We start from the raw sequence: 27,545 nt of genomic DNA, 5'->3' as shown, positions 1-27,545 counted from the left end.
TTTTACTTTCCCATTTTGTATAAAATACAATCTCTTCTTTTAGGTTTGGGTGTGTTTACATTTGGTAGACAGAACTATACGGTAGGTTTTTCTCTTGTTTCTTTCAAGTTTTTTTTTGATATGAAACTATGCCTGGCAATAATTCCATTGGTACTGATAGGCTTCCTGCACCATATTCAAACTGCTCGTCTGTGTCTGGAAGTCCAACATGGACTGATGAGGCTCAGTTGAGGTGTTCTTACTTCAGAATCAGAAGATGGTAGGCCCTTGTCTGGGCATGTAATTAAGGCTAAAACTACAGTGTATTACTGAGAGAGTCAGAGACACTGCCTTTTAGATGAGATTAGATTCTATTCCTCTTAATTAAACTCACTTTCACATCAAGAACAGAATTATCCAATATTTGGATTAATCAAATAAATAAGAGTGAAGTATGGATGCAAATGTCATGATAAAAATGTAAAAATATTCAGTATTATTTCAACACTATTCACTTTTGTATCGTTTCCTGATGAGTTGAAAATAATTTGCCTAACCACCTTACAAAGCTTGATTTGTATTCAACTAAAAATGCCAGCAAGAAAACAACATATTGCACATGCAAATTGTAGAACTAAGAGAACAAAGAGCAAAGAACAATACAGCACAGAAGTAAGCTTTTCATCTGTCCAAGCCTGTGCCAACACATTTTGCCTTTCCATACTAAAATTGTCTTCACTTACAGGATCCATATCCTGCTATTCCCTCCTTATTCATGTATTTGTCATCTATTTGCTGTCACCACCTCCTCTGGCAGCACAGTCCAGTCGCCCACTACCCTTTGTGTGAAAAATTGCCTCGCACATCTCTTTGAAACTTCCTCTCTTGCAACCTGAAACTGTGTACCCTGGAAACTGACACCTCCACTCTGGGAAAAAGCCTCATACATTGTACTCTCTCCATGGCATTCATGATGTTATAAACTTCTATCAGGTCACCCCTCAAACTCCTGCATTCCAGTGAAAATAAACCTAGTATGGCCAACCTTTCTGCATGGCTAAAATCCCCCTTACCAGGCATCACCATAGTAAATCTTATCTGTACTGTGTCCAAAGTATCCACATCCTTCTGGTAGTGTGGTGACGAGAACTGTACACTGTTTTCTAAGCATTGCCTAATTAAAGTTCTACAAAGCTGCAGCATAACTTGTCTATCCTTTATACTCAATGTTCCCTTCCAATGAAGGCAAGCACGCCACAGGCCTTTTTTCACTACCATGTCTACCTGCACTGCCACCTTCAGTGATCTGTAGACCTCTCACCCAGATCCCTCTGCATATCAATATTCCTAAGGGTTCTGCCATTCACTATCTAATTTCCACCTGGGGTTGACCTTCCAAAATGCATCACCTCGCATTTATCCGGATTAGACTCCATCGCCATTTTTCTGCCCAAGCCTCCAATTAATCTCTATCCTGTTGTACCCTCTGACAATCCTCCTCACCATCCTCAACTCCACCATTCTTTGCACCATTTGCAAACTTACTAATTAGACTAGCTATGTTTTCTTCCAAATAATTTATGTCAATCATGAACAGCAGAGGTCCCAGCACTGATCCCTGTGGAACACCACTAGACATAGTCCTCTAATCCAAAAGGCATCCTTCCACCGCTACCCTCTGTCTCCTGTGATGAAGCCAATTCAGCATCCATCTTGCCAGGTCACTCCTGATACCATGTCACTTTTGTACCAGTCTGCCATGAGAATATTGTCAAAAGCTTTACTGAAATCTATGTAGACAATATCAACCACTTTTCCCTCATAAATTTTCTTTGTCACTTCCTCAAAAGACTCGATCAAATTAGTGAGGCACAACCTCCCCTGCACAAAACCATGGTTTCTACCACTAATAAGTCCATTTGCTTCAAAATATTTATAGATCTTGTCCCTGAAAATCTTTTCAAATGATTTCCCCATCCCAGATGTGACACTTACAGGCCTGCAATTTCCCTGCTACCATTCTTAAACAATGGGATAACATTGGCTATTCTCCAGTCCTCTGGGACCTCACCTGTGGCCAAAGAAGATACAAAGATTCTGCCAATGCTCCAGCAATTTGTTTTCTTGCCTCCCTCAATATTCTAGGATTGATCCCATCGGGACCTGGGGACCTATCTATCTTAATACTTTTCAAGGTGCACAACACCTCTTCCTTCTTTGTAGCAACTTGGCTTAGAAACTCAACACTCCCTTCCCTGACACCATCCTCCACTAATTCCATCTCTTTGATGAATATCAACTCAAAGTATTTATTTAGGAAATTACACTCTCAAACCACAATTAACAGTATCAACAGCAAAGACTCAATGCTTTTTTCCTTTGCCGTTCCTTTATCAGATTTTGGTGTACATGTATTGATTATCCTCAGTTAAATCTGACTATTAAATTAGATTACTTACAGTGTGGAAACAGGCCCTTCAGCCCAACAAGTCCACACTGACCTGCCGAAGCACAACCCACCCATACCCCTACATTTACCCCTTACCTAACACTACGGGGAATTTAGCACGGCCAATTCACCTAACCTGTGCATCTTTGGAATGTGGGAGGAAACCGGAGCACTCGGAGGAAACCCACGCAGACAAGGGGAGAATGTGCAAACTCCACACAGACAGTTGCCTGAGGCTGGAATTGAACTCGGGTCTCTGGCGCTGTGAGGTAGCACTGCTAGCCACTGTGCCACTGTGCTATTACTTTGAAATGAATCAAAGTGTCCCTACATTGAGGCCTAGAGGCCCAGATTCAATTCCCATATGATAATTTTATATTACTTTTGTGTCTTCCTGTTTCTTTGTGCTCTCTCTCTCTCTTTCTATCCCTCTCTCTCTCTCTCTTTCTACCCCCTCTCTCTCTCTTTCTATCCCCCCCTCTCTATCCCTCTCTCTCTCTCTATCCCCCTCTCTCTCTTTCTATGCCCTCTCTCTCTCTCTCTTTCTATCCCCTCTCTCTCTCTCTCTCTCTCTATCTCCCCTCTCTCTCTCTTTCTATCCACCTCTCTCTCTCTTTCTATCCCCCCCATCTCTCTCTCTCTTTCTATCTCTCTCTCTCTCTTTCTATCTCTCTTTCTATCTCTCTTTCTATCTCTCTCTCTATCTCTCTCTCTCTTTCTATCTCTCTCTCTCTTTCTATCTCTCTCTCTTTCTATCTCTCTCTTTCTATCTCTCTCTCTCTCTTTCTATCCCTCTCCCTCTCCCTCTCTCTCTTTCTATCCCACTCTTTCTCTCTTTCTATCCCCCTCTCTCACTTTTTATATCTCTCCCTCCCTCTCTTTCTCACTCCTCCTTCAATTCTGGGTGCCTCCTCTCCATGATTTGGTGTCAAATTGTCACATTTGACAAAGGAAGACGAAAACCAAATCATATCGAAATAACTCCACAAGAGGCTGGTATCCCATCATCAAGTTACACTTTATTTACACATGAACCATCCTTGACTTTAGTACTGCCTCTTCAGAGTCAGCTACCAAAGTGGCAGTATCTCTGACACTCCTGTTTTTATCTCTCAGCCAGGGCTCTCTTAATGGATCAGATTAAGAGCCCAAATCAGGGGACTCATATTCTATGATGTCCACCTGGCAGAGCTTGTAACAATTATTACATCCCTCCCCCTCTGAGTCCAAGGGCATTGACCAGTGCTTTATCTTGGAGAGCCTCCTGGGATGTTTCAGCACCAGGGCAGGTTCCTTCGACCCATCATGACTGGGCAGGAAGTAATGGAAGGGAGCTCACCTCTTCCACCAGGAGCATCTAGGCAGAATTTCACTCTCACCTTCCGGCGACAAAGCTGTCGAGGCTGTTACATCCATCGTGTCCACCTCTGATTCAGAGAACTCATCAATGCTTGATGGAATGGGTGAACCCATAGGTTCCAGCAGCTTTTCCAACTGTTCCGAAGACTAGGGCTTGTTTTGCTCCTGCAATGTTTGCAAATTCATATGGCCCGCATGTTTGTCCATGACCATCACACCTACCCGACCCATCTATGTCACTGATTCTGACCTCCCGTCAACCATGCCTCTTACCTGTCTGGGGCCTTTTTCACGATTCTTGCACCAAACATTGCCCCCCGTAACAAACCGTCTCTCTCACTTATGTCTGGATTGGCATTCCTGAAGCCATTTCATCCTTCCCTCCCTCCCTGCATGTCCAGAAAGATCAGAATTAACCTGATGCAGAGTCATCTCCCCATTAGCAAGTCAGATGGAGATATCCCTCAGATGGGGTGATCTTATAACCAAATAGGAACTGGGACAGTTTGGTATTCAGTGAGCTATAAGCTGTTTCCTTAAGCCTGCCTTCAGAATTTGGATTACTCTTTTGGCCAGACCAGTGGATGATGGGTGATATGGAGCTGTCCTTACTGGTTGGATCCTGTTCGACTTTAGGAAATGTTCAGACTTCCTGTTGGTAGACAATAGACTATTATCTGTGACCAACATATCCGGTAGTCCATTTGTTGAAAAAGATGCATACAGTTTTTCGTTCATCGTCCTCATGTTTGATGAATGAACTCTGTGCATGTCCAGCCACTTTGAGTGGGCATCTACCATGACCAAGACCATTGAACCCATGGAAGGACCTGCATTGTTGACTAGCAACCAAGTCCACAGTTTACCTGACCATTCCTAAGGATGTGGGGGAGCTGCTGGCAATAACGTTTGTCCTTGTTGGTTGTCTGGGCACTGCCCCAAAACAAAGTGGTTACGTACGCATTCAATCCTGGCCACAAGATATAACTTCTCACCAACATCTTCATTTTGGAGGTTCCTGGATGATCCTGATGGAGTCCATCCAGTATCTGTCAGTGGCCTTTGCTTGAGACAATCACGCTTGCTTCCAGTAACAATACACCATCCTCAATGGTGATCTGGTCTCTCCAGGTCCAAAAAATCTTCAGTTCTGGTTCTGATGACCCTTTGGTTCCCCCATCTCCCCACCAGCTATTTCAGTTTTGAAATGACTACATGGCCCTACATCCAAAGTCTGACATTGTCAGCTGTGACTGGGAGCATGTCTGGAAAATTTAATATCATGACAGAAGCTTCCATTAAGTGTATCACCGTGATGTATCTGCTACTCAGTCTCCTGGACAGTGTTCTGACTTGTAATTATAAACACTTAGTATTGGAGCGCACCAATGAATGTGGCCTAAAGCTATAAGCGGCACTGCCTTGCCTTCTTTAAGCAGACCAAATATGAGTTTGTGGTGTGTGACTATCACAAATTTTCATCCATCAAGGTATTGGTGGAACTTCCTGACTCCGAATTTGACCATCAATTCTTCCTTCTCTAACTGGTGCATTTACACAGCACATTAGCTAAGTCTTGGGTGCATATGCCATTGGGCATTCCTCTCCATTGGGTCACTTATGAGCTCATACCACATCGATGCTATATGGAGAGGCATCACATGTCAATACCAGGTCTTTCTTGGGATCATAATATCCTAACACTTCAGACAATGATAGCTGTTTCTTTATTTCATTGAAAACTATGGCTTGCCTTTGCGACCACTTCCAACGCTGACCGTTTTTTTAAAGAGTTGACACAAAGCTGCCAGAATGGAGACCAGGTGATGTTTGAACTTTCTATAATAGTTTATCTAAGCTCTAGGACAGATGTGGGAGCTGGGCATTTTTGATCACCCTCCCTTTCTCTTCTAATTTGTTGACTCTGCAGTCCAAGTAGGTCACTTGGGGGACTTGAAGCATACATTCTTCCCTTTTTAGGTGTATGTCTGCCTTGGAGAAATGCTTAAGACCATACCCATGCTCTCTAAGTGTTCCTTATTAATTTTATCTGGCATTAGAAAGTCATCTAGGTAAATGGTGACCTGAGGTAGGTCTTACAAAATGTTCTCCAATGTCTGCTAAAAATTTGAACAGGCTGATGATGCCCTAAATGGGAGTCTCATATATTGGTACAAACCCTTATGGGTATTAATAGTAGGCTACTTCTGGAAATCCTCACCTAACTGCAATTGCAACTATACATGGATCATGTCCACCTTCATGAAGGATAGAACCCAGCCAGCTTTGTGCAAAACTCTTGTATCCAAGGGATTGGATATTTATCCAGCGATGAAAAGCAGTTTACAGTTTGTTTAAAATGATTTTAAATGCTCTGAATGGCTGTTCATTTAAAAGGAAGCCAATCTTCTCATAGAGTCATAGAGAAGTACAGCATGGAAACAGAACCTTCGGTCCAATGCGTCCATGCTGACAGATATCCTAAACCGAATTAATCCCATTTGCCAGCACTTGGCCCATATCCCTCTAAGCCCTTTCCATTCATATACCCATCCAGATGCCTTTTTAAATGTTGCAATTGCACCAGCCTCCACCACTTCCTCTGGCAGCTCATTCTATACACGCACCACTCTCTGTGTGAACAAGTTGCCTCTTAGGTCCCTTCTAACTCTTTCCCCTTTCATCCTAAACCAATGCCCTCTGGTTCTGGACTCTCCCAGTCCAGGGAAAAGACCTTGTCTATTTATCCTATCCATGCTCCTCATGATTTTATAAACCTCAGACTGATTCCAAGCAGGGAATCAATTGGATGCACGGAAGTTAGGAGAAAAAAGCCAGTTTTATTCTGCTTGGATTACCTTCTGTCATAGAAAGGCAACTCCTTGCATTGATTAATACTGCTGTTCAATTGTAGTCTTTTTATATTCCTCTGTCATAGTTCAACCATGACACAATTGGGATGCTTTGTCATTTAATGCAAAGACATATCCCACTGAGAAAGTAACATAGTAACATAGTAAGAAGGGGGTAATCAATCACAATAGCATCAAATTGAAAGAAAAAGCATACAATGTGGCAAAGGTGTGTGGAAAACAGAGGATTGGGAAACTTTCAAAACAAACAATAATAAAGAGGTAGGAAATAAACTATGAGGGAAAACTAACAAATAATATCAAGACAGCAAGAGTTTCTTTAAATATCTAAGAAAGAAAAGAGAGCGAATGAGAATAAAGACCACTTCGACAATGAGACTGGGAAAATAATCATGGGGAACCAGGAAATGGCAGAGGTGATGAATAAATATTTTTCAACAATCTTCATTGCAGAAAACATAGTAACATTTATGAAATAATAAGTAATTAATGGGCAAAAGGAAGATCAAGAAATACATTATGTAAGACTAGAGAAAAAAAATAAGAGGGAAGTCAATGGAGCTAAAAGCTGCTAAGACCCAAGATCTGATGTGTTGGATTCTAGCATATTAAAGGCTGGAGCTACAGAGATATTGGATTCATTGGTAGTAATCTTCAAAGAGTACATAGATTCTGGAAAAGTCCTCACGGATTGTAAACTTTCCCATTTATTCAAGAAGGGAAAGAGACAAAAATAAGGTAAGTATAGGTCAGTTAACTTGACATCTGTTGTTGTGAAAATGTTAGAGTCTATTGCACAGATTATAATGGAGCATTTGAAATACATAATACAACCAAGCACAGTCTGCAAGACTTCATGAAGGGGAAATAGTGCTTGACAAATTTGTTCAAATTATTTGTGGATGTAACAAGCAGGATAGCTAAAGACAAACCAGGAGATGTAATATCTTTGGACTTCTAAAAGACATTTGATTAGGTACAGTATACTGAAAGTACTTAATCTGAAAGCTCTTGGTGTTTTCGGTGGTATTAGCATGGATAGAAGATTGGCTAATTAACAGAAAACAGGATGGCAACCTTGAACTTGTGAAGTGCCACAGAGATCAGTACTGGTGTCAAAATTATTTAGAAGATACATTAATGACTTGGATAAAGTAAATGAATATGCTATAGCCAAATTTACGGAAGGCACAAAGTTTGGTGGGGGGGGGGGGCAAGTGTGAGAATAACAGAGAGTAGAGGGGGACATAAATAGGTTGAGTGAATAGGAGAAAACCTAAAGAAGGATAAACTGAGAACATGTATTTTGGCAGGAACAATAGAGGAACTGAATATTATGTATATGGAAAAAGACTGCAGACAGCTGCAGCACAGAGTGACTTGGGTGTAATACTTAAATTTCACAAAAAGTATCTACTATCAACTTTAGCAAGAAATAGGGAAGGCAAATGGAATGTTGGCCTTTATTTCAAAGGGCTAGCAGTATAAAAATAGGGAAATCTTGCTAAAACTATACAAGGCACTGGTTAGACCACAGCTGAAATGCTGTGAACAACTTCATTCCCCTTAATAAGTTTAATAAGTTGGGCCTGTGTTCACTGAAATGTAGAAGAATGAGAGGTAACTTCACTAAACATATAATATTCTTTGGGAGCTTGACAGGGTAGATGTTGAGAAGCTCTTTCCCATTGTCTAGGAGCTTCTAGAGTCAGAAAGCATAATCTCAGAGTAAGGAATTTCCCAGATAGGACAGAGATGACTAGAAATTTCTCCTTTCAGAGAGTAGGGAATTTGTGGAGTTCTTCCAACAGAGGGCCTATAGATCCTGGGTTGTTAAGTATGTTCAAGGCTGATATAGATAAATTTTTAATTAATAAGGAAATCATGGGTTATGGTAAAAGGCAGGAAATTTGAGTTGAGGATTATCAGATCAGCAATTATAGCATTGCATGTCAGAGGAGATCTCCCAACTTCTAATGATCTTACATGTTATTGTCTTATAGATACAAGACAACACATTGCAGCTCAACAGCACCTCTGCAAAATCATTCAAAGATTTAAAATGAAAAGACTTAAGATGTGGCATTTTTCAAGATCACCAGACACCTTACGTATTTTACAGATGTATGCAAGTGCATTCAATGTTGCAATGTAGGAACCATTCCAGCCAAACTCTAGACAAATGATGATCAGATCATCAGTTTTTGTGATGTAGGTTTAGGGGTAAATGTTAATCAGAGTATCACAGATGACACACCTGTTCTTCATTATTTTATATCTCTTCAAGTAAGTTGATGATACCTTAGCTGAATGCCTAATATCAAAAGACAACATTCCAACAATGCAGCAATCCCCCAGTATTTTATCAGAGTGTCAGGATTACTTGTTGCACTCAAGACCAGAAGTGGAGTATGAATCTGAAGCAGGCAAATCAGAAGCAAGTGTACTACCAACTTAGCCATAATTGACATTCACTTACACTCTATTCAAATAATAAATAGTGTGATCATTCACTCAAAAGAGTTTAAGTATCACTATCTTTTCCAGATGCTCAGTTGCACAAGCATCTGTAGCATTCTACAGATATGTCTCGCAAACTCTACACCACATTTTATGCATTTGTGTGAGCTTAATTATCTATTTTCTTGTTATTTAGGTGAAACTAACAGCTACACAAGGAATATTTAACACAATTGCTGAGGTCCCCAATGGTGTGTTGAAAAGATTAGGTGAAAAAGAGTTAATATTAAAAAGCCCAAACTTGGAATTCATTAATGCTGTGCTTAAATATATTACTTACACAAGCACAAAATACCACATCAATACAGTTGATATAGGTAAGTACAGCACTTAATGTTTTATTTGTTAATATAGTCTCAAAATTCCTTTCCATTTAATATGAAGGTGAAATCAACTCCATAATTGACAAATTTTTCCGAAACTTCCTATCTGACGTATGCATGAAAAACAAACTTCATTTTCATTACTGCGCAGTACAGGCCATTCAGCCCCCGATGGATTTTCAGTTATTATTGCTTCACTATGCTAAGAGAAATTTTCACTAACAAAATGATTGCCCTTTGTAAATCAGAAGCTTCATCTTCTAGTTAGCACTGGCCAAAGTTCTGAATGCAGATCTCCCCAGTCATCAAGACATCTACTTTAATAAAAGCTGCATTGTTCATCCCTGTCACTGCCTTAGCTGACTGGCTCATGACAGCTTATCAATGGACTTTATTTACCTCTAGATTTACCAACTCCAAAGTGCCTCACATCAGACTTCCATCTTCCATCCTTATAAAATTGAGTTGATCCAAACTTCTTCTCCCAGAATCCCAAGTTTTGCCATATCCAATTTACCCTTCTTTGATCATCATTGACCTGCGTTGGCTTTCAGTCCGTCTGTTCCTTGATTTTTAAAATGTTGCTCCTTGTTTGCAAATCTCTGTTCAGCTTCAAGCCTACCTCTCTAACCTCCACCTGCCCTGCAATAGTCCAGATTCCATACACGCTTCAAATTTTCACCTCCCGCACAACTCCAATTTTAATCTTATTTATGGGGCACCTTCAAATGTTCAGGCCATAAATACGTAATTATGTCCCAAAACAAAACACAAAACCCACACTGAGAAGTCGTAAAACATGACCTACTCTTGGGAAATAAGGCAGGGCAGGTGACTGGGGTGTCAGTGGGGGAGCACTTTAGTTTGATTAGTTTTAAAATAGTGATGGAAAAGGATAGACCAGGTCTAAAAGTTGAAGTTCTAAATTGGAGGAAGACTCATTTTGACGGTATTAGGCAAAAACTTTCAAAAGTGGATTGGGGGCAGATGTTCGTGGATAAAGGGATAGCTGGAAAATGGGAAGCCTTCAGAAATGAGCTAACAAGAGTCCAGAGACAGTATATTCCTGTTAGGGTGAAAGGAAAGGCTGGTAGGTATAGGGAATGCTGGATGACTAAAGAAATTGAGGGTTTGGTTAAGAAAAAGAAGGAAGCATATGTCAGGTGTAGACATGATAGATCAAGTGAACCCTTAGAAGAGCGTAAAGGCTGTAGGAGTATACTTAAGAGGGAAATCAGGAGAGCAAAAAGGGGACATGAGATAGCTTTGGCAAATAGAGTTAAGGAGAAATCCAAAGGTTTTTTACAAATACATTAAAGGCAAAAGGATAACTAGGGAGACAATAAGGCCCCTCAAAGATCAGCAAAGCGGCTTTTGTATGGAGCTGCAGGCGAAGGGGGAGATACTAAACAAGTATTTTGCATTAGTGTTTACTGAGGAAAAGGACATGGAAGATTTGGAATGTGTGGAAATAGATGGTGACATCTTGAAAAATGTCCATATTACAGAGGAGGAAGTGCTGGATGTCTTGAAACACATAAAAGTGGATAAATCCCCAGGATTTGATCAGGTGTACCCCAGATCTCTGTGGGAAACTAGGGAAGTGATTACTGGGCCCCTTGCTGAGATATTTGTATCATCGATAGTCACAAATGAGGTGCCAGAAGACTGAAGATTGGCTAACGTAGTGCCACTGTTTAAGAAAGGTGGTAAGAACAAACCAGGGAACTACAGACCGGTGAGCCTGACATCAGAGATGGGCAAGTTGTTGGAAGGAATCCTGAGGGACAGGACATACATGCGTTTGGAAAGGCAAGGACTGATTAGGGATAGTCAACATGGTTTTGTGCATGGGAAATCATGTCTCACAAACTTGATTGACTTTTTTTTGAAGAAGTAACAAAGAGGATTGATGAGGGCAGAGTGGTGGATGTGATCAATATGGACTTCAGTAAGGCGCTCGACAAGTTTCCCCATGGGAGACTGGTTAGCAAGGTTAGAACTCATGGAATACAGGGAGAACTAGCCATTTGGATACAGAACTAGCTCAAAGGTAGAAGACAGAGATTGGTGGTGGAGGGTTGCTTTGCAGACTGGAGGCATGTGATCAGTGGAGTGCCACAAGGATCGGTGTTGGGTCAACTACTTTTCGTCATTTATAGAAATGATTTAGATGTGAGTATAAGAGGTACAGTTAGTAAGCTTGCAGATAACACCAAAATTGGTAGTGTAATGGACGGCGAAGCAGGTTACCTCAGATTACAACAGGATCTTGACCAAATGGGCCAATGGGCTGAGAAGTGGCAGATGGAGTTTAATTTAAATAAAGGCGAGGTGCTGCAGTTTGAGAAAGCAAATCTTAGCAAGATTTATACACTTAATAGCAAGGTCCTTGGGAGTGTTGCTGAACAAAGGGACCTTGGAATGCAGGTTCATAGCTCCTTGAAAGTAGAGTCACAGGTAGATAGGATAGTGAAGAAGGCATTTGGTATGCTTTCCTTTATTGGTTAGAGGATTGAGTACAGGCGTTGGGAGGTAATGTTTTGGCTGTACAGGACATTGGTTAGGCCACTGTTGGAATATTGCGTTCAATTCTGGTCTCCTTCCTATCAGAAAGATGTTGTGAAACTTGAAAGGGTTCAGAAAAGATTTACAAGGATGTTGCCACGGTTGGAGGATTTGAGTTATTGGGAGAGGGTGAATAGGCTGGGGCTGTTTTCCCTGGAGCATCGGCGACTGAAGGGTGACCTTATAGAGGTCTATAAAATCATGAGGGGAATGGATAGGATAAATAGACAAAGTCTTTTCCCTGAGGTGGGGGAGTCCAGAACTAAAGAGCATATGTTTAGGATGTAAGGGGAAAGATATAAAAGAGACCTAAGGGACAACTTTTTCACACAGAGGGTGGTATGTGGATGGAATGAGCTGCCAGAGGAAGTGGTGGAGGCTGTTACAATTACAACATTTAAAGGCATTTGGATGGATATATGAGTAGGAAGGTTTTGGAGGGATATGAGCTGGGTGATGGCAGGTGGGACTAGATCGGGTTGGGATATCTGGTCGGCATTGACAGGTTGGACCGAAGGGACTGTTTCCGTGCACATCTTTATCTGTGACTCTAAGTCTTCATCACATAAACACTCACTATAAAGGCAAAGCATTTTGAAGTAGTTTCTGTTCCTGGACCAATTCACTCAGATAGTACCTCATATAGCAAAATATCAGCAGATGCACCATTTACTGCAGATCCCAAACATCAAGATCAGTGAAATGAGTGTGCAAGCATCTTCAGCTTTCATGGCCAACTAAATATCCACCAAAAAAAGGAAGACATGATTCAAGAAGACAAAAACGTACTTTTCAAACTGGAATATTGCAAGTCAATTAAGTGGTTGAAGTCACTATCCCATGACTGGACGCCCATTGGCATTCCAATATACTGTACCAATGACTGATAGGGTTTGGCACGTTTCCTGTTTGCTAACCATGTCACTCTTATTGACGTTGCTCGGGGAGGCATGAAGAAGGAGCTTTTTATAGCCCTCATGACTGCATACTCAAAAGTTCTATCATGAAACTGGTGCTAAAGTCATCTCATGCATTAATTCTTGTGGAAAGAGCTCAAACTTAGGATCAACTGAGACAAAATATCTTGTAAAACATTAGCCTGGCAGTCCAGAAAGGAACAAGAGGTTGGATGGTCATGACAAAAATGATCTATTCTGTAATAAAATAGCCAACATTTCAGGATGAGGAGGATAGTTGTAATAATGGTCTGAGGATAACATGTCTTGCCTGGAAAATCCAGAAATATCCTCCCTTTCCCAATGGCACAGATACAAATCATCATCAGATTCAATTCATTTCACTTTATATCAAGAATTGGCTGACATCACTGGCCCTCAACAACTTTCCAACACTATCAATGAAGGTTTGTATTCCACAACTAGCAAAATTTTCCAGCACGAATGCTACATTGACAGTGTGGAAATTTCCCCAGGTATGTCCTGTGTATAAAAACATCTGAAACCCAACCTGGTCAATTATCACTGCATCAGCCATCTAGCCATCAACAGCAAAGTAATGAAAGAGATTGTTGACATGATATCAAGTGGCACTTGCAAAGGAATAACCTACTGATTGACATTCAGCTCGGTTTGCACTGGTGCATGTTGCCTGCGGACTTCACTGTACCAGTCAGGCCAAAGCAGCCCTTGATTGGAATCTCAACAACAATCTTCAACATTCACTCCCTTCCCATCTGACAGACAGTAGCAGCAGTGTGTACCATCGACAAAGTGCATTGCAGTAACTTACCGTGCTTTTCCAACAGCACCTTTGAAACCTGCAACCTCTTCCACTGAGAAGGACAAGCATATGGGAACGCCACAACTTACAAGTTCCCCTCCAAACCACTCACTCTCCTGGCTTGGAACTATATCACTATTCCATCAATGTAACTGGATCAAAATCTGGGAACTCTGTTCCGAATGGGACCATTGATGTCTCACAGCCCAAGAGCTGCAATGGTTCAATAAGGCAGCTCACTGTCCCCATTGGGCAGTTAGTTATTGTTACAATAGATGCTAGCCCAGCCAGTGATACAGGAATAAAAAAAATCGTTGCTGCAAGCCTTAAATGTTTTCTGCTTTTTTTTTGTTAAAATCAGTCAGTGAATTTTCATAAATCTCCTACCTGGAAAACGTATTGTTTTGAACTTAATTTGCATTTTGTTTTATCTTTACAAAAGTGTCTTTTCAGTTTGAAGAACATGTTGCTGAATTTCCGATTATTATCAGGCAGCCCCCAATGCCACGGTTGTTTGATCCTGGACCAGGTAAACTTGGTTTTAATAAACCTTAGAGATTCGATCAATATGTTTAAATAAAATCTGTTTCTCTAACTAACTTAGATTATCTTTCCTTATTCCAGACAGTGACATCAATTCCTTGGTAACCATTACAACAAAGACATTTTTAAGATATCATAAGCTTCGACTCTTGATAGACAGTATTCGGAGCTTTTACCCAAACATGACGATAATCATTGCAGACGACAGTGAAGTTCCTGAAAAAATTGAAGGACCCCACATTGAACAATACTTCATGCCATTTGCAAAAGTAAAATAAAGATTTCTGTATTCAATTTATATTTTATACAGGCTTGAAACAGAAGTTCGATTTGAAAGCACAATTCAACAATTTGATATTATATATGACACCATTGCTGATTTCTAGTCTGTCACACCTTAATGAGGTACAGAATACTGGAAATCGAGCCTTGATACTCCCAGAGTCATTACAAAAGTTAAAGATTTTAAAACAGTATGTGAAATTCTCAATTTGTCTGCCTTTCTAAACCCAGTTTGACAGGAAGAACGGACCAGGATTCTATACTTAACAAGAATGGCTATTTCTTACAAATCAATAGATTCTATCTACAGGCAAACAACTATGAGCTATTGACATATAACTTGACTAGTTGTAACTCTCACCCCCTTATAAAGCTCCCCCTGCATACCCATTCAAACGGACAAAAATATTGCATTCTGGGTAGAAGGAATAACTGGGAAGACAAGTCAATGGCCCTGTTCACAGGGTTTGCTGAGATGATCATTTAGTTTGTCAGAATTTGTTGTTTATCAATCTCTTTTCTCCAAGTACTTTCACATCCTTGCAAGAGGCACAGAGCAACTGGCTCACAAATTATAAAGTCTCTGCCTTTGTTGTTAAAAGCAACAGCTTACACTAACTAGTGAGGGAAAATAAAATTGGCTTTCTTCAGACTGCAGAGAGATGTACCACTTCCACTTCTGGAACTCTAAAGCAGGAGCAATTGGTCAGTTCATTAACTGAACCAGTCAACAGATGACGTTTAGGGAATTGGAAGAGGTATTTATTCTGAGATGTTCAGTTAATTAAAAACAAAAACACCTTCCCATTCTTTCACATTAAATCTCAAGCTCTGAATTCTTCAGATGTGAGCTGTTTTCCATGAAAACCAATCTGGAAATGGAAACATCAAAAACAATTTGCATTTGTATACGCATATAATCAGTGTCAGCAACACCTTTTTCAAAACACTTTTCCAATTCAACACATTTATTACTCTTCATTGGTTATTCTTACTGATGATGTTTGCCCCTTCTACAGTTTTTTAAAATGAGTTACCAATCCCTGTGATCTACTCCATTTTCTTTCAGCACTGATTAGACTTTAATCCAGTCAACCTGATCAAATGCTTTTACAAAATCTGCTGAACAAAGACATTCCTGTCCAAACTCTAAACTGTGTTCACTCATAAATCTTGTTCTATCTATTGCTTATCTTTTTCCATGTCACCCTGGAACACAAATTTATTGGGGATGGGCTGGGAATGCTAAGATCAGTCACACTTGCAGAAGAGAAAGCACTTGTAGTAATCACAGAAAAAAAGATTTATTCGAAAGAATGGATATTTCAGTAGCAGCAAGCATGAGCTATGAAAAAAATGAACATTGACCAAATTAGTCCAAAAGAACACTATTTCAAATTTGAAGTCTCGAAAACAAAATCTAAAAATCACAAAGAAACTTTCATATATTTAAGAAGGGAAAAAAAACTAGAACTGTATAATGGAAATTGTAACAAACAAAAAGAAGAAAGATCATTGGGCAAGTCCATATTTGCTAAGCAGAGATACTTATGGTAAATAAGGATATTTGAGCCATGGCGTACTCCTGCTATGATATTACAGAACTGCACATCAATGGGGTATGAATAGCACAATGTGGGTGGCATTAAAATAACTTGTATGGAACACTCTGTCAAACAAAGGAGAAAGTGTGGACTGCAAATGCTGGAGATCAGATTCAAAGGTGTGATGCTGGAAAAACCCAACAGGTCAGGCAGCATCCAAGGAGAAGGATAGTGATGTTTCAGGCATAAGCCCTTCCTCATGAATGTGGGGTGGGGGTTCCCAAGGGGGCTGAGAGATAAATGGGAGGGGGGGAGGGGTAGGGAGGAGGTAGCTGGGAAGGCGATAGGCAGATGAAGGTGAGTGGTGATGGTAATAGTTTGGAGCGGAGGGTGGAGCGGGTAGGTGGGAAGGAAGATGGACAGGCAGGACAGTTCAAGAGGGCGGTGGAGGGTTGGATCTGGGATAAGGTGGGGGGAGGGGACATGAGGCTTGTGGATGTTTAACAGTTCATCAACTTCATGAACACCTTCCATCCTGACCTCAGGTTCACCTCGGCCATCTCAGACACCTCTGTCCCCTTCCTGGACTTCTCCATCTCCATTTCCAGCGACAGGCTCAACACAGGAAACTACTTCAAACCCACCAACTCCCACAGCTATCTGGGCAACACTTCCTCCCACCCTGTCTCCTGTAATAATGCTATTCCTTACTCCCAATTTTACTGCCTTCACTGCATCTGCTCCCAGGATGAACAATTCTGCTCCAGAAAATCCCTGGTGGCTCCTACTTCAAGGACCACAATTTCCCCTCCCACATGGTCAACAGTGTCCTATCTCCTCCACTTCCCGCACCTCTCCCCTTGAACCCCACCCCTCCAACTACAACAAGAATAGAACCTTCCACCCCACTAATCGCCAGGTACAACACATCACCCTCCGCCCTTTCTGCCACCTACAATCAGACCCCATCACCAGAGATATAGTTCCCTTCCCGCCCCTATCAGCATTCTGCAGAGACTGTTCCCTCGTTAGGTCCACATCACCCACTAACCCACCGTCCACTCCCGGCACATTCCCTTGCCACCGCAAGAGGTGTAAAACTTGCGCCCGTACCTCCCCCCTCACCACCATCCAAGGCCCCAAAGCATCCTTCCACATCCAGCAAAGATTTTCCTACACATCCAAACACCTCATCTACTGTGCCCGTTGCTCTCAATGAGGTCTCCTCTATATTGGAGAGACAGGACACCGACTTCGGAATGGTTCAGGGAACATCTCCGGAACATACGCACCCAACAGCCCCACCACCCCACAGCCGACAACTTCAACTCCCCCTCCCCATCCACCAAGCACATGCAGGTCCTGGGCCTCCTCCACCCGCCAAATCCAAACCACCCGATGTCTGAAGGAAGTATGCCTTATCTTCTGCCTTGGGACCCTCCAAACACACTCATCAATGTCCGCACTCTTGAACTGTCCTACCTGTTCATTTTTCTTCCCACCTATCCACTTCACGCTCCACTCCGACCTATCACCATCACTCCCACCTGCATCTACCTATCGCCTTCCAAGCTACCTTCCCCCCAGCCCAACACCCCTTTCCTATTTATCTCTCATCCTCTTTCAGACCCCCCACATTGCTGATGGAGGGCTTACGCCCAAAATGCCGACTCTCCTTCTCCTCAGATGCAGAACAGAGCATAACCCACTGACAGAGACACAGCATGTGGTCATCAACAGTCACAGAAGATAGATTATTGATTACCTAATATAATTTTGAGTCTGGTATAAAATTATCATCTATGATAGTATTTAGTATGAGCTTCAGTGAACAGTGTTACTTGGAAGAATAAGCCTGAAAACTGTCTTTGACTTGTCTTTTCTTGAACCAGTCTTACTCAAACATAACTATCATCATGTGGCATAAAGATACACAAAAATCACTAACTAGAAAGCTAAATAAACAACTCAAAAAACAACCCAGACAGAGAATGATTATAGTCTGTTTTGGAAATGGCTGTCAATGATGGTACAATTAAAATTGAGTTTGTGCAACAGTCCAGAATTTGACATGCACCAAGATCTCATTGGATTGTAGGGTTGGAGAAGAATCCAGCAATGGGGAATTTTGTGGGGTTGACAGGGCAGGGGAGCGCTGTGTGGATTTGGAAATACAAATTTCATGTTTGACAGGCACTTGGAAGTGGAACTTCACGTGATTTCTTTTTGTCTGATGGTTTTGTTTAGTACTTCATCTACTTCGTCAGTCTCATCTTAAGGAGGTCTCTTGTCTATTCCAACATAGCCATGGTCAAAGCATGAGCAGCATTGCATCTTCATCCTAAGTTTGTCTGAGGATTTCATAAAGATGTCATGAGCCATGTTTGGAGGGGTGACCTCTTGTCTCCCAGCAGCCATCCCATGGACCTTGGAAGGATCTCTTAGTTCTCCAATATGGAAGAGTCATTGCAGCTCCCATGTTACTTGATGCAATCATAATTTGAGTGAAAGCTTTCTTGGTAGGTGAACTCTGCAGGTTAGTGATAGTTCACACTCAAACCAATGTGGGTTCAGTCAATAACACCTTGAACCTGGGGAAGACTGAAACTGTGGAGAATCCCATTTCCCAAGCTGCTTGATTCTTTTCCTCATGGGTGAAGTACATGAAAATCTGCACTCATGGCAAACTGGCATCAGTTACACCCCACATGCATTTTACGGGTGGAGGATTGGTGGAGGTTGGTCATTGAAATGAATTGCTGACATAATGATTCAGGGTAGCTGTGGCCTGGATGGCCACAGGGCTGAGATTGCAGCCCACTCCTTCTAAGCTTAATTCCTGCTCCAGCAGGTGACGCAAGTTAGTGATGACAGTGTAAAATAGCCTTACTCTTCGACAACTAAGGACAATGATGGCGAGACCAATACATGTGGGGATTCAATATTCTCCTCTGGATGGATTTTCACTTGCTGCCTCAATCTCCAGATGCTATGCAAATGCAGCTGATGTTTGCTGTTGCTGTTTTCTCCTCATACAATGTCTTTGTAGTTAGATCAATGACATAACAATTGCAGCCACCACAATCTGTATGCAAGATACATGAGGAGATAATCTAGGATGAACATAAAAGAAAGGTAATACAGCTTTATTGAAGGAAATCCTGAGCTCTTAAATCAATAAAAATTAACCCTCAAAAAGTGTAGCGTTAAGGCTTCCAATTTCAAGAAAGCAAATTTCTCCTCATTTATTGATTCTGAAACTCTTGCCATTTTATTCTGCACAGGGATGGTTTGCTGGAAGAAACTTGGCAGCTTCTCAGGTCACAACTAAATACCTTCTTTGGGTGGATGAAGATTTTTTATTCACAAAACAGACAAAAGTGGAAAAGTTGTTGGAAGTATTAGAAAACACAAACTTGGACGTGGTAAGAATGGAACTTGATGGAAAGTGAAAGAATTTTCTGAAATATTTCAACCTGATGACAATTTAGTTTGAAGCATGTTTTTTTTCTTTCCTTTGTTCCTCCTTTTCTTCTTCCTTTTGTCACTCCCTTCCTTTTTTTGTCCTCCACCCTCCTTTCCTTTCACTCTGCCTCCCTCACTTCTTTGAAAATATAGAGATCAATGTTTTCTTCATGTTTAGTCACAAAAATGATTTCCACTCTAGAGCTCCAAGTCAATCATAGATTAAAACTTGAGATTAATTTTATCAATGTTTCATTTATCTCACACACAAAGAAAGGATAGGTTTCATTCAGCTAAAAGATTAAAAAGCTGAAAAACTGAAATCGGGTCTCAACTTATCTTGGATCCAGCCATTCCCAGTTTTGGCAAAGGTGGGAGAAATGACTGTGATCAATTCTGCTCAGGACAAGCTTGGCTATTTCATTATTTTAAAGAGTGTTTGTACCTTCATTTTAAGACTCATTGTTTTTCCAGGAATTTCTTTAAAAGGAGGCCAGAAATATTGAATATATGCCTTTATTGTGTTGCTTTTGGTCAACAAGGAAAAGGGATTTTACTTTTCAGCCTAATATCCTGACCACCATCACTCTACCTCAAAATCAGACACTCTGAACTTGCATCTCTTCCAAGCCCCCAGTCACCATTAGGACTTAACTCAGTGACAACCTTGTACTGAAGATGTTCTTACATAACTGCTGCTAGTCTGTCATTTGCAGAGAAAAATGCAGGACATTTCAGAAACCCATTTTTGGAGGTTCTTACCTCATAATGTTTGAGGAAGGGAAGAACGATGGGAGGAAGGAATGAAGAAGAAATGTAGGAAGTGAGGGAAGCAGAGTGAAAGGGAAGGAGGGTGGAGGACAAGAAGTTGGAAAAGAGAAAAAGAGGTAGGAAAGGAGGGAAGTCAGAAAAAAGAAGGAAAGGAGGGTGGAGGATGAAAAGAAGGAAGGGAGTGATAGAAGGAAGAAGAAAGGGAGGAACAAAGGAAAGAAAAGAAGAAGGAATGGAAGAATGAAACAAGGAAGTGAGGGAGAAAGTGGGGAAGGACGGGAGGATACTACACAGGTATCTGCTTCTTTAAACCTATTCAAAAGAGGAAAACCAAGACCAAGCCTTCTCAAAGTGGAGTCTGAGGAAACGTGGATTTGTGAGCTGTAACTTTGAGATGCTTTGAGGCAGGAATGGCTGAGCACCTCATCCTATCTCATTTTATGGTTCTCCAGTTTTCAGCAAGAGACCATGATGATTATAAATCCTTAAAATGTGCTCACAGTGGGAAAAGCAAGCACTTACATTGATCCTTGTGATAATAGAGGAAGTATTTCATTGAGATAAAAACATCATATTTTATCTTTAATCACTTGAATTATAACCTTCACAGGTTGGTGGCTCAGTAAACGGTAATCGTTTCCACTTTAGGCTGTGGTATGAATATGGAAATCCTGATGACGGAGAATGCTTGTTCTCAAAGGGTGGGGGCTTTCATCCCTTGGATGGGTTTCCAAACTGTGTGATAACCAGTGGGGTGGTCAATTTCTTTCTGGCCAGGACATCAAAGATTTTGAGTGTTGGATTTGATCCTCGATTGGCCAGGGTAGCTCATTCAGGTAAGTGAGCCATTCACTTGTGCTGCTCCTCCATCACTACCCCCACTAGATTTGGTGATAATCAACTTTTATTCTGATTTGTTTGTTTTCATGTTTCAGTAACAACTTTAGGGAGTCAAAATGTACGATGAACATGGGTCAGGGGTTTTGTGACAAAATGAGGTGGGATCCAAGGATTGTGGGCACAAAACATCCTTCCACCAGCTGCACTGCTCATTCTCAGCATAGTCAAAAGTCTTGGAGATTTTCCAGGAGGCCACATTATATCTACAATGGAAGTGTACCAATTAAAGCTCCTCTCCTGATCTGACTGAAAATTTCCAGTTAGCACATTGACTGGACAGTGGCCTAAACAGGGCCAGAGAGAGGGAGCAGCCAGCCAGTGACAGGCCAAGGTCTAACCTTCCAGATCGCTTTAATCCCAAGTCTTCTCCACACACCATCACTACCAATGATGAAGAATGACCAGAGCTGCAGTTCATCCCACCCTCAAAAGGTTTCCCCTTGGCAAAAGTGATCCATCAGCCTCAGGAATGTTTACTTCCACACATTTTAAACAGCTGAAAGGTCAGCTGCACTCTTTCACTGCTAGAGTCCTATCTATTGGCCCTTTAATAAGAAGGGCTGATGCCCGAAATGTTGATTCTCCTGTTCCTTGGATGCTGCCTGACCTGCTGCACTTTTCCAGCAACACATTTTCAGCTCTGATAAAATCTGTGAGCTGTTTGTAGATGCCTGGCAATGACGGAGAATATGCATTATTTGCTTTTCTACTTGCTGCCACCACACATTATATATACTCTCTCTGTGTTAATACAGAATATTTAGAAGCTGCTGCCGTAAAGAAAAGTGTAACCTTATTAAGAGACATCTCACTATCATCTATAGCCAGGAGATTCTACAATAGACAAGATCATATAATATAACGTCACTGCCCATGATGATGCATAATCTCCATAACATATTAGCTACATAGACCCAACCTGTTACAGAGTCATAGAGTCATACAGCACTGAAGCAGACCATTCGATCCAACCAGATATCTCTCCAAACCTTTCTTAGTTATGTACTTATCTTAAACACGCATCCACCACTTCCTCTGGAAGTTCATTCCACACACAAACTACCCTCCCTGTAAAAGAAGTTGATCCTAATGTCCTTTTTAAATCTTTCTCCTGTCACTTTTAAAATATGCTCCCAGTATGAAATCCCCACCTTAGAGAGAAGACACCTACCATTCACCTTATCTATATACTTCATGGTTTTATAAACCTCTAAATGGTCACCCCTAAACCTCCTATGCTCCCATGAAAGAAGTTCCAGTCTATCCAGCCCCTCCTTAGCAAATCAAACCCTCCATTCCCAGCATGATACTGGTAAATCTCTTCTGAACCCATCCCAGCTTAAAAATATCCTCCTGTAATAGGGCAACTAGAACTGGACACAGTGCTCTAGACCAGCATCCTGTACAACCTCAACATAATATCCCATATTCTGTTAGATGACAACAACCACAATGGAGATGAGGAGATTTTCTTGTAAGGGTGAAGTGTTATGATCTGGAATTCCCTGCCTTATTTTGCAGTGAAAACAGATCCCATAATAAATTGCCAACTTAAATGGTTGCAGTAAAGTGGAATGAAATAGCTGAGTACCAATAATCCCTACTTGAATAGAATCCAGCAGGAAAGGCTGTAGATAGGACTTTAAATTAAGTGTGTGTGTGTGGGGGGGGGGGGGGGGGGAGTGGCGAGAAGGAGGGCGGGGGGGGGGTTGTGCATTCAGTTATTGGGGAAATTAGAAAGCCCAACTTAAAGGAGCAGGTAAGAGTGCAGGTTAGCAATGCAGCGCATGGTTACCAGACAATAAAGGTGAGGGATAGAACTTTTATGCACCAAGGAATTATAAAGAAGTAGGGAAATTTGACAGTGGAACAAATTTAAAAGCTTTGTATGTAAATGACTGAAACATTCACAATAAAATTAATAAATTAATATAAACAAAAGGGTACGATTTGGTAACAATTACTGAGACAAGGAGACCAGGTCTGGGAATTAAATATCCAGGGGTACTCAGCATTTCGGAAAGACAGACTGAAAGGAAGGGAGGTGGGCGTAGCCTTGCTGGTGAAGGAAGGGATCGTGCTGTAATAGAAATGATATAAACACAGGAGATCAAGATATGTAATCAGTCTGGGTAGAAATTAGAAATAGCAGTAGGAGTAATCTAAAAGTCCCCAAACAGTGGTTCTGTAGTGGGGCACAGTATAAACCAGGAAATATTAGAGACTTGCAAGAAAGGTTCAGCAAGAATCATGGGTGATTTGAACATGCACATACATTGGAAGAATGAAATTGGCAAGGGTAGCCTGGAGGCAGAGCTCATTAAAGATTGTTTATTTGAGCAGTATGTTGTGAAACCAACCAGGGAGCAGGCTATTCTGGATTTGGTATTGTGTAATGAGGAGAGATTAATTGATGACCTCACAGTTAAGGATCCTCTAGGGAGTAATGACCTTAGTATGATATAATTCAAAATCCATTTTGATGGTGAGCAAGTGGAGTCTCCCAGTAGTGTTCTGAAATTAAACAAAGGAAATGATATCGGCATGAGGACAGATTTGGCCTGAGGAGATTGGGCAGGAAGGCTAAATGGTAAGACAGCGGATGAGCAGTGGCAGGTGTTCAAAGAGCTATTCAATTCCTCACAAGTAAAGTATATCAAAGTGAGAAAGGGCAGGGAGTAAAAACATCCATGACTAAACAAGAAGGACAAGGACAATATAAAGTCAAAAACTAAAGTATACTATATTGCAAAGACTAGTGGAAGATTGGAAAACTTTCAGACATAAAGGATACTGAAAAATTAATAAAAAGAGCTAAGCTAAATTTTGAAAGAAAACTAACACAAAATATCAAAAAGGATAGTAACAGCTTCTATAGATATAAGAAAGGAAAAAGAGCCATTAATGTGAATGCTGATTCCTTGGAAGATGAAACCAATGAGTTAATAGAGGGGAGCTGGCAGAGATCCTGAATCAATACTTTGCCTCAATTTTCATGGTGGAGTACAGTAGTACCATGCCTGTTAGAATGGGCAAGTCAGAGATAATAGAAAGGGCAGAACTTAGAACAATCACCATCGATAGGGAAAAGGTATGATGCAAGCTATTAGGATTGAAGACAGACAATTGTCCCAGGTCTGCTGGCCTACATCCTAGGGTATTAAAGGAAGTGGCAACAGAGATAATAGATCCATTGGTTAAAGTATTCCAGAATTCTCTGGACATAGGAAAGATTCCAGTGGATTGGAAAATGGCTAATATTCAAAAAGCAAGACAGACAAAATGTGGGAAATTACAGACCAGTTAGTTTTACATATGCTGTTAGAAACGTGTCAGAATCAACTATCAAAGAAGCAATATTAGGATATTTGGAAAGTCAAAATGCTATCCATCAGAGTCAGCATGGTTTTTTTTTGAAAGGCAACTCATGTTTGACTAATTTGCTAGAGCTCTTTGAAGAAGTAACAAGCAAAGTGGATAACGGGGATGCTGTAGATGTAATTTATCTGGACTGCATTTGATAAGGTGCCACAAGGTTGGATCATATGGGATTAGCCTGGATACATGAATGGCTGATGGACAGAAGACAGAGAGTCTGAGCAAATGTTTTTTTTTCTGGATGGCAAGCTGTAACTAGTGAGGTGCCATAGGGTTTCATTTTTGGAGCCCAGCCATTTACAATCTGCATTAACGACTTGGATACATGGAGGAAGGCTCTTTAGCCAAATTTACAGATGACACAAAAAATACGTGGAATGGTAAATTGCAATGAAGAAATAACCTTACAAATAGACATTGATAGTTTAGGTGAGTGGGCCAAAATGTGCTGGATGGATTGGATGTGGATAAGTACAAGGTTATGCATTTGGGTCGAAAAACTGGGAAAGCGACCTATTATCTTAATGGGGAGAGATTTCGGGATGCTCTGGTGCAGAGGGATCTAGGTATATTGGTTCATGAGTCACAGAAAGCTAGCAAGCGGGTATAGATGTTCATAAAGAAAGTGAATAAAATATTAGCTTTTATAACCTCAGGAATAGAATATAAAGGTAAGGAAGTATTGTTACAACTGTACAAGGTATTGGTGAGACTGCACCTGGAGTATTGTGCACAGTTTTGATCCCCTTATTTGAGAAAAGATTTAGTGGCATTGAAGGCAGTTCAGACGAGGTTCACTAGATTGACCCCAGAGATGATGAGTTTGCCAGATGAAGAGAGATTGAACAGTTTAAGCCTACACTCTCTGGAATTTAGAAGAACGAGGGGAGGTATTCAAATATTTGGATGAGAAGTCATAGTTTTAGGGTAAAGGGTAGCAAAGTTAAAACAGAGTTGAGCAGAAACTACTTCTCCCAAAGAGTTTTGGATGCTGGGACAATGAGTAAATTTAAGGAAGAGTAAGACAGAATTTTACTTGGTACTGGATTGAGGGATATGGAGAGAAGGCAGGAAAATAGAGGTGAGGAGCATATCAGCCATGATTGAATCTCAGAATGCAGATGTTCTTGTGGATCAGAGCCAAACAAAATCAATGAACTTGGTTTGGGTTCTGTTTTGAGGATTGGGATATACTGAGCACAACTTTCCCATGGAACATTTAGTGGATGGAGAAGATATTGTAATGTGTGGATGTTTGTTTGGTATGTGAAAGAATTGGGCTTGTTACATGAAATAACCTTTTTCATTCTGTGCTATTCTATTATTATGCTTGACCTTTCCTGACTAATGTTTTCACAAGTAAAACTGAATTTGAAATCTTTCCTAGAGTTTTTCATTGACGGACTCGGCAGACTGCTCGTGGGATCGTGTAATGATGTCATTGTTGGCCATCAGACGCACCAGAGTCCAAAAAATGACACACAGAAAGCAGTTGAACAAAAATATGCAAGGTTTCGATGGCCCTCGAGGCATGACACAGATTTCAAACTTGCACTGCATTATTTCAAAAACCATTTAAAATGTTACACCAAGATTTGATGGGTAAGACTGTACATTTCTATTCCTGATGAAGGGCTTTTGCCCAAAACGTCGATTTTCCTGCTCCTTGGATGTTGCCTGACCTGCTGTGCTTTTCCAGCACCACTCTAATCTAGACCCATAATCTTGACGGACCAATGCATGAGATCTATCTCATTGCTATCTCCTTCAGCCTCTCCACTCCCTTGATGTTATTGGGCTGCTTCTTTAATAACAACTCCCGGATACAGTGAACATTTCGGCAATTCAACATTTCTTCTTTTTCTTTCATGGAATGTGAGCATCAGTAGAAAGACCAGTAAATGTTGACCATCACTGCTGCCTATGAAAAGCTGTTGACAATCCACTCTCTTGCACTGCTGCTGTCCATTTAATAAACAGCAGGAAGACTGAGGCTACTTTCTTGCTTCCCATCACAAATAGAAATAATAGCTATAAATTCTGTCTCCTCCCCAGTAGTTTCAACCAAAGAGATCTTGGTATCCTATTTTGGTATCTTGAGCTTTGACCACATATGATGTCAATTATCAAGACCACCTACTTCCTCTCAACTATTTCGTCAGCTCCCGAAACCCTCATCCATAGCCAGAACCCTCTTGAAGGTTGGACATAGAGAGTAAGGAGCCAGGAGTCGATCTGTAGATGGTCTACAGTAGGGAAGATAGTCACTTGAAGCCAAGTGTAGGTGACCTTTGATTGTTGTACATTGTGACCACAGAGAAGCTGGAGGCAATGGCCCATTGGAGGAGGGGTGTGGGATGCTTTCTTTTGCCAAGAGAGATGATGTGCCCCGGACCCTTTCAGGGATGGTTTCTTCCCGCATGTTTGCTCACCTCCAACTACTCAACTATTCAAATACTCTTCTGACAGCGTTCCTTGGTGCTACTTTCCATTAATGTGAAGTCGTTCAAAGTTCTGTTGGCCATATTTTGACATATGTCCATGTCCCATTTATACATCATTTATTGCCCACTAATCTACATTGGTACCTTGTACATTAATGCCTTAACTTTACAATCCTCAGCTTTAAAATCAATCCATACTCTCTTCTTTTCCTATCTCTTGTAACTCCTCAATCTTGACAATCTTCCACAAATTCTGATTTCCTCCAAGTCTGACCTCTTGGGAAACCTCAATTCTTTTGCACCATGCTGGCAAATATGCCTTCAACTTCCCTAGCATACACTCCGATATTTCTCTCTAAATCATTCCTTAAAGTCATTTAGCCTGATTTTACATTTTGTTGAAGTTC

At 41.0% G+C, this 27,545-nt stretch overlaps 1 protein-coding gene across 1 annotated transcript in view; it reads left to right on the top strand.

The window, feature by feature from the left end:
- The window catches only part of LOC140465579 (beta-1,4 N-acetylgalactosaminyltransferase 2-like), a 100,168-nt gene extending 73,875 nt beyond the window's left edge, over window positions 1–26,293 (top strand). Inside the window, exons 5-11 of the mRNA XM_072561121.1 lie at window positions 44–81; window positions 9,317–9,497; window positions 14,254–14,340; window positions 14,436–14,623; window positions 19,465–19,605; window positions 21,027–21,252; window positions 26,082–26,293. Coding sequence (XP_072417222.1) covers window positions 44–81; window positions 9,317–9,497; window positions 14,254–14,340; window positions 14,436–14,623; window positions 19,465–19,605; window positions 21,027–21,252; window positions 26,082–26,293 — 1,073 coding nt within the window. The remainder of the gene's footprint in view (window positions 1–43; window positions 82–9,316; window positions 9,498–14,253; window positions 14,341–14,435; window positions 14,624–19,464; window positions 19,606–21,026; window positions 21,253–26,081) is intronic.
- The last annotated feature ends 1,252 nt before the right edge of the window (window positions 26,294–27,545 follow it).

This window comes from Chiloscyllium punctatum, chromosome 42 (genome assembly GCF_047496795.1).
Source record: "Chiloscyllium punctatum isolate Juve2018m chromosome 42, sChiPun1.3, whole genome shotgun sequence".
Taxonomy (NCBI): domain Eukaryota; kingdom Metazoa; phylum Chordata; class Chondrichthyes; order Orectolobiformes; family Hemiscylliidae; genus Chiloscyllium; species Chiloscyllium punctatum.
Note: the sequence above shows the minus strand (reverse complement) of the source record. Positions and strands in the feature narration are given on the sequence as shown.